At 43.8% G+C, this 12,997-nt stretch overlaps 1 protein-coding gene across 4 annotated transcripts in view; it reads right to left on the bottom strand.

Moving 5' to 3' along the window:
* Positions 1-12,997, bottom strand: part of ZNF438 (zinc finger protein 438) — a 139,584-nt gene that overhangs the window by 70,996 nt on the left and 55,591 nt on the right. For 3 of the 4 annotated variants that reach the window (XM_024750128.1, XM_024750132.1, XM_024750131.1), the window contains exon 4: positions 9,075-9,152. The exons of the other annotated variant lie outside the window; for it this stretch is intronic. Coding sequence is in view for 1 of the 3 variants with exons in the window: in XM_024750131.1 (XP_024605899.1) it covers positions 9,075-9,076 (2 nt within the window). In the remaining 2 variants the exon portion in view is untranslated. The remainder of the gene's footprint in view (positions 1-9,074; positions 9,153-12,997) is intronic. 4 annotated transcript variants of the gene reach the window in all.

The raw sequence follows: 12,997 nt of genomic DNA, 5'->3' as shown, positions 1-12,997 counted from the left end.
TGCCTGTGGGCTGAGCTTGTTGAAGGTCAGTTTCACGGAAGAGCAAGTGGGGAGCAAGCTGGCTTTCCCTGTGGGGAACCCCTATAGGAAGCCTCTCTGGGACCCATCGGGCTCTCTGGACAATCCTCCAGCACCTGACTGGGAACTTGGCCCCTGATGCCCTAAGAGCAGGGCGGATGTTTACTTGACCCCACCCTCCACGGCTCCCGTGTCCCTGAGCCTCGATTCTCTGAAGTGTCAACATCTCCAGAGAATAAACCTTCCATTGCCTGCGCTGTGGGGAAGGTAGTTATCTGGCTGGGGTGAGACAAGGATCCGAGTGTCCAACTGGTCCTTTCACAGACTTTCAGCGGGCTGGGTCTGTTTCTAACCGGATGCCTTAGCTCCCTCTCCAGCCTAACCTGAGACCTCCTAGGGTTCTACAGGGCAAAGCTGCTTCCTGGCGTGTTACTCTCCTCTGTGGGGCTTAGGTGCTGCACTGTCCTCGGCTAAGTCACAGGGTCATATGACTTCTTCTGTGTTCATATTTGTGGATTAGGGTTACTAATGTCACCTACTTTTTATCAAAGATAGAGCCGGAATTTTTTTTTCTTATTTCCTTTGCTCTGGATGGATTTTGTAATAGGAGAAGGCAGAAAGTTCTCTATTTGCCATCTTAAAATCAGAACTTACAGTCTCCACCACACACCATTTGTAACGCTTTGAGGCCACTACAGTTTTGGTCTGCTGAGCACACACTCCCACCACCCTTCTTTGAATTCCTTTGGAGAAAGCCTCTCTGCTGCACGAGAAGACCCCAGGGGGGCTTCCAGTCCCTGGACCAGACCTCTTTACTGAAGCACTGGGAAATCACGCCCTCCGCTGGGCCTCAGTGATGATTCATCACACACGGGGTCAAGGAGGGTTGATCCGCATCTTCTCTAAGGCAGGCAGGAAGGTGTTTAGCCCCACAAGTTCTCTTTCTGTTGGGACTGCTCAGCTGAGAAGATGACAGTCTCAAGCCGCTGCCGGGCATCTCACTGGTCACATGCCGTCTGGAGAATGACGAATAAAGAAACCAGCAGAGCTGAAAAAGAGTCCAGATGAGATCATCCGAGTTCCTGGCTGCAACCATACCTGACGCCAGATGGACCTCTGGAAACCATAGTTATATAAACAATTAAGTTCCTTTGATTTTCATAAGCTGGCTTGAACTGGCGTTCTTGCATTTGCAACTGAAGGAGTCCTGATGAATTCATCATTTAATTGAAATGTTCCAAATTACTAATAATTGAATGACACAACACCACTTCTTTGCCAAAAATTAAACAGCCTAACTTCTTTTATTAGAACAAAATCACAAATAGTAAATATCATACCCATATGCCCCTTTCACCATTAGGTAAGACACTTTGATTTTATCTGAATATTCTCATGTTTTCAGGACAGTACTACCTTGGAGAATGAGGCACATATACGTTCTGCAGTACTGCATACCCAACAGCCCTAAGCTGTAGAAGAATTTTCTTCCAGGGACTTCAGAAAGTCCTGTCATTTCTTTAAACCTTCTCTACTGGAGTTCTCAGTTTTTAATAAAATTCAAGTTGTACGGCTGTCTTACATAAACGCTATGTGGAAAAATGAAATAATATATCTCAAAATATTTGGTCCCTTTGGAAGAAAAGTAGGGTCTAAATGTAAAGAATTATTCGGCCTCAATCTCTGGCCCAGTGACGGGAAACCAGGATAATTTCAATGCAAGGGTTTATGGGAAGGAGGCAGACAGTAATAACATGCTTCCAAGGAGGCAGGCGTGGATACTTAGAAGGAATGTGTGCCTTGGATGCTCTCCCTGGACTAACCTCCCCAGTGTTATCTCCGGGCCACTGTGCTCACCAGCCCAAGAGTCAACATCTAAGCCTCTAGGTCTGAAGTTCCTGCCTGGGTCTTTATCACTTTCAAGTGCATCTAGAGGCTGGGCAGGTAATCCAATACAGTGAGGAGACTAAACATTTTTAATGTATTATGATTCTTCTATTTGCAGGAAAAAGTAAATCTTATTAACATTCCAGCCTCTCTCACTCTCTTTTTTATTGGTTTAGGTTGCTTTTTTTTTTTTCATGCAGCATTTCTAACTATTGTTTCTACTTTGTCCATGGCTTGCTTCATAATGCTATCTTAAATAACAGCTTTGGGCACGGAAACTCCTTGCATGCACAGAACTTGTGTATGTGAGTAAGAGTGAATAACAGTGAAGATAATAATGGCTCAGTTTATTGAAACTTAGCACGTGCCATACGCTGTTCCAAGTCCTTTCCATGTATTACCTCACTTTGTCTTCACTTCAGCCCTGTGAGGCGGGTACCATCATCCTCATTTGACAGATGAGGGCATGGAGAGTCACTGAGAGGGGTAAGCGGCTGGTCCAATATTACAGAGCACACAAGTTGTAAGTACGAATGCAGGCACCCTGTTCCAGGGACCTCTGCCCTTAAACTATTACTCTGCACTCCATCAAGAAATATGCCATCAGTTATGGGTCGAATTGTGCCCCTGCAAAATGTTACATTGAAGTCCTAAGTCCGGGTACCTGTGAACGTAACCTTATTTGGAAATAGGGTCTTCGTAGACATAACTCAGTTAAAATGAGGTTGTCCTGCATTAGGGCAGGCCCTAATACAATATGACTACTGTTCTCATAAGAAGAAATTCTGGACGCAGGGAAGACAGCCAAGAGAAGATGGGGGCAGAGGCTGGAGTGATGCTGCCGCAAACCAAGGAGCACGTGGGGCTACCAGAAGCTAGAAGAGGAAACACGGATCCTCCCCTGAGGCCTCTGAGGGAGCAGGACCCTGCCAACACCTTGATTTCAGATTTCTAGCCTCCAAACAATGAGAGAACAAACTTTGGTTGTTTGACGCCACCCAGTTCATGGTACATTGTTACAACAGCCCTAGGACAATAACACAGTCTTTCACTTATACTGAAATATGCTATCCTATCAACCTGTTATTTCCAATTTTAACACAAATGGCAGTATAAGCAACATGTAACTTTCCTCTTCATTCTATTTAAAGGAAACCAACAGCCAGGGGTGGGGCTGTGAGAACTGGAAAGCACAGGCTCCCATCTCACTGAGGCAACTTCTCGTCGGCTCTAACGGACGACAGCCACCTGCAAAGGTAGAACTAAAGCTGCCACATCTGACAGTTTTCAAAAGAACCCAGAAATCTGGATTCGTACGTTAAATTAATTAACAGCAAATTCAATTAGGAACTAGTTAGAATAATGCTAGTTAATAATGAATTCGTGTTTAAAAAGAACATTGTGCAAGCCAAACATGGTCCACAATTATGGACAGTCTCTGCTTTGTATGTTTACTTTGCTTCCTGTGTCTCCTTTCCCTTCCTGGAGACATCCATCCACCAGATGTAGGAAGCAAGCGCAGTGCTGGCACTAGAAGTCAGGTGGGAGTCAGCACCTCAGGACTAGGGACCCCTCCTGGGACGTATGGCAGATGCGGAAGAGTCCTACGCACTTCTGGGTCCAAGACTGAACAGGTGCAGTCTCCTGGATCCACATCTGAATACTATTCTAATACTATTCTTCCATGGTCTCAGCTGGTCTTCCTAAGGCATTTGCCTTTCAGGAGAGACTTAGGGCTTTAATGGGGTAAAGGTTTGGGGTAAACCTAGGACATGACCTTGGTACTTCTCAGGCTCGTGGCCACTTCATTCGTAACCTTGTCCTTGTAACTTAACGAGTTCCCTACATTTCTTATCTCTTCTCTGTAGACGTGGAAGAAGTTTAAGTGGATGACAATAGCTCAGAGCTCTCTTTCAGTATTCACCATCCTGTAACCTATGAACGTTGCCCAGAAACCTGGAAACACTTTTGAAGAGCAGTTTTGTGAAAGTACTTTTACAAAATGTGACTTTATTACTCAGGCTTATAAAAAACTTCAAAAATATAAAGAATTATCCTGAGAATGTTAACATTAACTTTAGTCCGATAAGTCTATGACTAGTGAGCAGCCTTAGAACGCTCTGAGTCCTCACTGGCTACGAACATTTCAGTATCTACCAGAGTTCAGACCTCTTGGATATGGTATAGAAGCTAATGACTGCTTCTGGTAAGTGAAATGAGGTACCTGGTATGTAGCCAGGACTCTCTCTGCTGCACTGAGATGTTTAATTCAGTGACGCAGTTTGGCAAACCATGGTGGTGGGGACTTACAAAACTGACAAATATTATTTGGAAAGTTTGTAGAGCAATGTTAAGAAGTGAAATACCACAAAATCTATCCCAATCATCTCATTTAATGCCTTGTGGGTTTTTGCTTGTTTTTTGCTTTCATTAAAAATCTCTCAATCTTTCAAGGGTTTTTATACCTGTAAAATCATACTGAAATTCACTACCTTATTATTCTCACAACCATCCCAAATGGTCAGTAAAGCAGGTTTTATCCCCATAGGATAAATGAGGAAACTGAAGCTGAGAGCATTAAATATTTTAAATTAAAATTTCATTATTCTCCAAAGAAGATATACAGATTGCCAACAAACACATGAAAGAATGTTCGATATCACTAATCATTAGAGAAATGCAAATCAAAACTACAATGAGATATCATCTCACACCAGTCAGAATGGCCATCATCAAAAAATCTAGAAACAATAAATGCTGGAGAGGGTGTGGAGAAAAGGGAACACTCTTGCACTGCTGGTGGGAATGTGAATTGGTACAGCCACTATGGAGAACAGTATGGAGGTTCCTTATCCCCCCCCAGCAATTCCAAGTTCACTGATGTTTCCCAACAAATAAAAGTCACGCAGACCTGTAGGATCAGTCTGCTTAAACAGTTAGATAGCCAGACCTGGGATCAAAACCCAGTTCTATCGCTGACTTGACTTCTGACATCAGATACATTTTTAAAACCTCTCTAAATCCCAAGTTCCTCCGCTGTAAAATGGAGTTAGGATCATAAAAGACATGTAAAGGACATGGCACGGAGTGGGTACTCAACAAATTTTAGTTCTCCCCGCTTCCCTTTCTCCTACAGGCTCCCTCAAATCTGAGCAGACCATCCATTGTCTGGTTAAACATATGGATGGTTAGGGAAAGCCTAAGTTGTTATAAAAAAGTTAAGTCAAGAGATCTGGAGATATTGACAACACAAGAGTAAATTAATTGCCACAGGCAAAGAAGACCAGAGCAGGAACTGCTGTCACTGTATGTACTGTTACAGAATAGCCAAAAGAGTGGTTCTTTTTTAGAAATCCATGATGTTGAATCCTTTTTTAAAGGGGACGGGTCATATCAGAACATCATACCTTGAATTTATTCTCTGCCATCTAATAAACATGGCCCATTGTTGCCAAACATAAATTATTTAAAATACGTCAAAGAGATGGGAAACATGTCCGACTAAGGCGTGGTTTGAGACTTCTGAGTGTGGATACGCTGGCAGGCAGCCTTCACGTCCGGCGTCGGCCAGGAGTGTGAGACCCCAGGGTCAGCCGGCCGTGTCAGTGGCAAAGGAGAAGTGAAATTCTGACTGCTTTAATCTCCTCTCTGCTGCCCCCCGGGTGAGGATGGGGTGTGGTGTGGTACACAGACACCAGCAGGGGATGGGCCTGGAGGGGAGGGGAGGGGAGCAGGTGTGGGCAGGAGAGAAGCATGAACTCAGAGGAAGGGCAGCTGCTGTTGTCAGGAAGCAGGCGTGGGTCTGCTGCCAGAAAAATGAAGCGCTTATCAAATCTGTTGCTAAAAATATTAAAGCGCATAGCATAATTTACACTATTTCTTCAAATTTCAACTAGATGCTAGAGAATTATGTGCCAGTAAGTATCGTACATGTGACTCTGGCTGTTGGCACAATCCTGCCCAGTGAGAACCGAGGTTGTCTTACTGCACACGTGGGTGGTTAGTACACGCTTTACGAGTACGCTACAGGTCGCATTCCTCATACACACAACTTCACTTATGATTATGAGTTAGACGTGGACATGAGTAGACAATGGTCTCCTTCCATTAAATGCAAACTGGCGGAAATTACTGTTTAAGTTGCCAGGTTGTAAGAGAAAACAGATCAGACTAATGAGGGTGAAGTCGTATAAGCGGTTTATAAAAGAAATCACGCCGAGGTCAAGGCTGACATCGCTGACTCCCATACATCCATGCACGCGTACACATGTGACCTCTGCCTTCCCACCACCACTGCTCAAACTCAAGCTGGTTCTTATTTCTCTGCCATTCACATGCAGTTGATGAATCCTTTATCTTGGCAAACACCCATTGCTCATATGTCACCTGTCTCAGAAGCCCCTGAGGGCTTCCCACTGCTTGAGGGACAGAGGCCTGACTCCTACGTTCAGCCCCTCCTTCTAATTCAGTGGTTCTCAACCACTGGGGGAGCTTTAAAAGATAAACAGGCTTAGGTCTCCTGCCCCAGCAATTCTATTTATTAGTTCTGGGGTTAAGATCCAGGGACTTGTATTTTTAAAAAGATCTATGGATGAACTCTTATTCACTGCCAGGGTGGAACCACTGGTGCCATTTTCCCACCTATTATTTCACTGACATAAACTAAACCTTCTGTTCCAGCCAGTAATGCTGTTTCTTTTGTCTGTTTGTAACTCTAGTCCTCTGTTCATGCTGTTAATCCAACCTGGAATATCATTTCCTCTCCTAGCTCTTTATTTAGACCTTCACCATTGCTCTAAGACTAAATGAAATCCCACCACTCTCTTTAAAACCATGGTGAATCATGCCATTCTGATCATCCTAAGAACGTTTGTTACCTTCCACAAGTACTTTATGGCAATTAACAACATATTGTTTGCACTGTGAATGCTTCTTTCATATTCTACTCCCTGATTCAGGATCCTGGAGGGGAAAGGACACTTTTCATATTATCTTTGGTTCCCGTTCCCCAGTCCCCAGCATCTAGGACAGTACTAAACATAAAATAGACACTCACTTCTGTGCTCCAAGCTCATAAGATGCTGAACACGCTAAATTCTCTAAATTTTATGGAGTGCTATTCTTACAGCCTGACAGCAGAAACCGTCAGCCTCCAGGGCTGTTTACATACACGGGTGCTTTTCATGGCAAAGCATCACTACGCCCACGTAGGAATGAGAATCACTTGTCCACAAAACTGATGTCATGTCAAATACAGAGCTGATGCCTAGAAATGTGTTTCTCCTATAGAGAGAAGTATTTTCCATGCTTATATATTTAATTCCCGTAAGCCCACAGGACAACTGAAAGTGAGCAGTAGAAAGACACTCCTCATCTGTCAATACCTGACTTAACCCCCATGTGACAGGGCAGCTGAAGCCCTATTTACCATCCGAATCTACTGTGGGAGGATGAGAAGAGCAAGTGTCCCCTTGCCCTCAATTCCGAAGACATGAGAGTATCAGTGACCTATCGGTAAATGTTCCTTATGCAAATACTGAAAACCAAAAAGCTGCTGGTATGAGGGTAAACAATATGGGGGGACGGGCCATGCCAGAGCCCCAGCTCAGACCCTCCTACAGCTCAGGCTGCCCAGAAAGTTACTGTTCTGCTTCTAGGGAATGAGAGATGTGTTTCCATATCCAGAGTTAGAGGTTCTCTACAAAACAATGTGATACACGGAGGCTGCACTGGTACTTCTGGGTTAACTAGTCTTGGGAGGGCTGGCTGAGAAACCTAACCACTATTTATAACATTGTTTTTGTGGAAAAATGCTTTCTGCATTCCAAACAACAGAATTAGACATGAACTTTGGGACTACAGTTTATTTCTGAGGCTGGGAACTGACTGTATCTTGTTAATTACACCACGGTCAGTGTTTGCCTAGGATAAGATGGCAGTGTGGAGGTCTGCCGGGAGGGCACAACGACGGAGAACAGTTGCCATGAATACGGACCATATGTGTCTGTAAGGATGAAAGACGGAAGGGGATGATGGGAGAAAAGTCCAGGCACCTTCTCAATTTGTTATACAAATATTTACCAAGCACTATTAAAGGTTATTGCCGAATGCTGCGTAAGACAAAAATAAGTCAGACAAGAGGTTTGATTTTCTGGCCCTCACAACCTCGGGTGGGAGATAAGACAGACATCAACACACACACTAAAGCTGCAGGGTAAAATGTGCTGAAACAGTGGTAAAAACAAAATCCTGGGCGAAGCCAGCAGAGAGGGGAAGAGCTCGTGCTTCTAGCTGGAGTGATCAGGGAAAGCTTCGTGGAGGGGTCCACACCCGAGCTGAGCCTTGAGGGGCCAGCTTGCGCCAAGGTTTCGACCGGCAGAGAAACCAGAAAGGGAGGAGCAAAGGCCGTCACAGAGAACACCAAGAAAACAGTCCAAGTTGAGACGCAGAGGCACAGACAAGAATGAGAAGTCAGAGAACAGGAGAGAGCTCAGTTGGCTAAGGCGGGGGGTATTTTTAGGAGCTTGGGAGAGGGCTGTGAATGCCAGAGGAAGGCATGGATTCTATCCAGTAGTGAGTGGGGAGCCATTAAAGGGTTTTAAAATTATTGGAGTGGTTCTACGTGCAGATCTGTCTGGCAACAAAAACAGGATAGAAGACAGAATGAAGACAGAAGACCATTAGGAGATAATTGTAATAGTTGGGATTGGTTAAGATGACTTTTCAAAGCTACATTTTTTGAATAAATAGTTAACCATTTAAGGTTCCAGTTACTATATATCGCCCTTTAATGATCAAGAACATATTTTAAAAAACCGTACAAAGACTTAAGAAACTGAAAAACAAAATATTTGTTACAATGGAAAACCGTTTTAGAGCCATTAAGTTTGGCACACAGCTGGGACTCGTTGCCTAGACTTGATACAAAATAAAGGACGATTTTGAAGTGCTACTCTCAGCTTTAAAATAATAGCTTGATTTTAAAGCACATGAACTTTAGTAAGTAATCATCTTTCCACTATTCTCAGAGACCAGCGGTCCAACATACAAGGGGCCTCTAAGATACTCTGAGCAATTCGAGCGCTGAGAAAGCCTCAAAGGTGGTGAACTTAATGCTTTACATTTTAAATCAATATTAAGCTGATGCTGAGAGATGTGAGCAGACTTACATGAGGTGACTTGACTTAGCAAATGTCTTCTAAACTTCTCATTTTCAGCGTTGGTTGAGACATGACATTCATCTTTATCTGAAAACAAATGTAATGGAAGTAATAAAATTGAAAGAACTGATAGGTAGCTCACAGAAGCCAATAGGATGATTAAACATCATAAAAGAGTTATGTTTAGTTCTATAAAACTGACATTACTTATGTATAATTCAAGAACCTAAGATAAAAATCTCAAGCTATGCTCAAAGACTTCTCAAATAGGAAGTATAACATATTCCCTTCCTATATATTTTATGTCAATCTCCTAAAACTTCTGGAAAATATATTATTAGATATTTAAGCCTGATTTACACTGAATCGTTTAAAATTTAGCTAACAATCAAGCCCCACTCAGCACTAGAGAGCAGGGAGAGATGAAGTTGAGTAAGAGATAGTTCCTGTCCTTAGGAAACCCACAAACCACCGGAGACAGACAGATCAACTCGAAAAACCCCACATCAAGGCAAATACAATAAACGCTGCAAGTGGTCCAAAGTGCTTCGGGTTTGGGGGAGAGTTCCTTACTGCAGGGAAGACGTACAGAGGCTCTGTGTTATGGACTAAACTGTGTCTTCTAACCCCCCAAAATCATGTGTCGAAGCCCTCATCCCCCAGTACATCAGGATGTGTCTGTATTTGGAGATAAGGCCCTTTAAGATATGGTTAAATTAAAATAAGGCCTTTAGGGTGGGCCCTAATCCAATCTGACTGGTGCCCCTATAGGAAGAGGAAGTTAGGACACAAAGAGACACACCAGGGGAAAGACCATGTGAGGACAAGGAAAGGCGGCGGACATCTGCAAGCTAAGGAGAGAACCCTCAGAGGAAATCAAGCCTGCGACACCTTGATCTCAGATGACTAACTTCCAAGACTGAGCAAACAAACTGCTGTTGTTGAAGTCACCCAGTCTGTAGAATTTTGCTACATAGTCCCAGCAAAGTAACATGCTCTGTACAGGCGACATTTAAATACAGTTTGAAAAGAGACAGGACTTTTAACAATCGGATAGAGGTAAGGTTTAGAAACAAATAACGTTCCAAGGAGAAACAAAAATTATTCTGTTGTAGGCACAGAGGCCACAATACAGAGTACGAGCTCAGAAAAGTCAGTATACTTCTATAATAAAAGCATAGTCTGGGGGTGAGGAAGAGAAAAGGGGGGGCAGGGAGTGAGGGGGAAAAGCAGGACGGACGGAGGGAGCAGGAAACCCACAGCCCAACAGACAGACGAGGACTGGAAAAGGGGCTGAACACTACACTCAGTATATGCCGCTGTATTTTAGACATAAAAAGAGCCGCCAAGGGTTTTCAGTAGGGAACTCATTCGAATTTGTATTCTAGAAAGATGGCTCTGGTTTTAGAGTTACTATGAGAAGATTCGAAAGGCAGTGAGACCTATTTTGTTACTGTAATAGCCAAGGTAAGGGGAAACCAGGGCAACTGCAACGGATTTAAATCGTCAAAAATACACCGAAGACGTGCTTGAAAGTGAGAACGCGAATAACCACGCCATCAGTTATGCAAGACCGAGGGCTGGAACGGTTACCAGCATTCAGCCGGACAGTCACAGACGCAGTGTCCTCGGCAGCCACAGACCTTCCCTTTCAATCACCTCCTTGCGTGTGGGCATTGATCATGACTTTAAGAAATCAACCAACCCAAAGACCCAGCTCACTTCTGACCTCTTACCCTAGAACTTGATAATCAACCTATAAAACCTATAATCAACCTATAAAAATCCTAAATTCATTTCCTAAAGCAGGCAGTCCTTCAGAATCATCTGTGTGGTCTCCCTTGTTACAGCAAGTCAATAAGACAGTTTGCTTATCTTCTAAAAGGTTTACTTATTTGAGAGGGGAGCTTTCCACAAAGTCTGCGGTCCATCAGTGAAGTTGAGGAAGAAGAGGCAAAGGAGGCAGCACCCGGTCCTGTCTTTTCAGGGCGGAAGGAGGGCTAAGAATAACTTAACAGGCGCTGGTGAGCTTAGAAAGAAATTTCAGGATGGCAATAAAAGAGAACAGAAACTTCCAGTAATTGGGGGAATTAAAGAAAATGGAGAAATGGAATTAACTACTCTAAGAGGCCTGGCATAGTTTGAAAGGAAAGCTGAATCTTTAACAAGACTTGTTGTTTTCATTTTTAACGCCAGTAAAAGGAAGAGAGGTTAATAATGGAGCAAAGTCTGGTGAGAAGGTGGGAAAAGATGTCTGGTTAGAGTTCGCCATGTTAAGAGGAGAAACTGTTTTTTCTTTATGGTTAGAAATGGAAGAAAGGATGGGTGACGGATATAGATAAAAATTATTGTGTAGAAGGGCGTACAGTTGAGGGAGTTAAGACCAATAGCACGGCCATCTGCTGTGATAGAGAGGGGGGAGGGAAAGAGAGGTGGAAAGACAGTATATAACTGAAGGAATCTCTGAATTTGAGGCTTTGAAGGGAAAACACTAGCCAGAGAAGAGGAGGAAGGAAAACAGAGGAACTTTCAGCATTTGAGATCTTGAGATGATTCTGGTTGACAGCACTGATCAAGTTAAAGAATATAACTTGTTATAGTACAGTTGAAAAATAGCACTGCCTACGAAAGCCAGGTTTACATTTCTGCAGAGGAGAGGCAAGAATTCTGGGGGTAAGATCAAAATTATAAAAACTTATTCAAAATAGAGCAGGGGGTCCAGATGACATGAGGACCCAGAAGTAGGTTGGCAGTGGAACTGGGGGTTCCATCTGAACAGGGTAGATCTGACTTCTTAGAGAAAGAGGATAATAAGAGTAGGGCTCCAACCAGGTTGATAGGTGAAAAAACACCATTCTCTCTCTCCCTCTCTCCCTCTCTCCCTCCCCCCTCTCCCCCTCTCCCTCTCCCTCTCCCTCTCCCTCTCTCTCTCCCTCTCTCTCTCTCTCTCTGCCTTATCTGTTTGATGAGAGAGAGTGAAAGACTGACCACACATGTCACCAGTCTCTCACCCTCTCTTAGAACTTGCTTGCCCAAACCTGCATACATTCCCCTCTCATCCACATGGCAAACTCAAAAGGGCAAGTTAGGTCAGTCCAATTCGAAGGGGTACGATGACTAGAGTCAGACCTAAGGATGCTTTTACCCAGTTCCCCCACAAATAAGGTTGACATTTTTATGCCAACCTGAGTTATGTCTCCTTCTCAAAGGTTCGGAAGCTGGCAGAAGGAAAATGTGATATACTTAATTGGACGTCTCAAACTCCAAAAAAAGGGATGAAAAGTAAATAAACGGAGATCAATCTGAAGGAAACTGTATGGAAGGGGAGTTGAGTCTAAATCTTGTCAGCAGCCACAGTGAACTTTTACATCAGAGACCTAAAACTGAGACCTAGTTCAGGTGAAGAATATTACTAGAGATGGGAAGATTCTGAAGCATGGATTCAATGCCTTTTTTGTTTGTGGCTGCGTTGGGTCTTCGCTGCTGCGCGCAGGCTTTCTCTAGTTGCGGCGAGCGGGGGCTACTCTTCGTTACGGTGCGCAGGCTTCTCATTGCAGTGGCTTCTCTTGTTGTGGAGCACGGGCTGTAGGCGTGCAGGTTTCAGTAGTTGTGGCACGTGGGCTCAGCAGTTGTGGCTCGCGGGCTCTAGAGCGCAGGCTTCGTATCTGTGGCACACAGGCTTAGTTGCTCCACAGCATGTGGGATCTTCCCGGACCAGGGATTGAACCTGTGTCCCCTGCATAGGCAGGTGGATTCTTAACCACTGTGCCACCAGGGAAGTCCCAGATTCAATGCCTTTAAAAGGTATGATACTATTCACAATTTTTACTTTTTTGAGTGTCAGTTTGGTAAGGAATTTGTCCATTTCATACAAGTTGTCAAATGTACTGACATAAAGTTGTTCATAGTATTTTCTTATCCTTTAATATTTC

This window comes from Neophocaena asiaeorientalis, unplaced genomic scaffold (genome assembly GCF_003031525.2).
Source record: "Neophocaena asiaeorientalis asiaeorientalis breed wild unplaced genomic scaffold, Neophocaena_asiaeorientalis_V1.1 scaffold4, whole genome shotgun sequence".
NCBI classification, from domain to species: Eukaryota; Metazoa; Chordata; class Mammalia; order Artiodactyla; family Phocoenidae; genus Neophocaena; species Neophocaena asiaeorientalis.
Note: the sequence above shows the minus strand (reverse complement) of the source record. Positions and strands in the feature narration are given on the sequence as shown.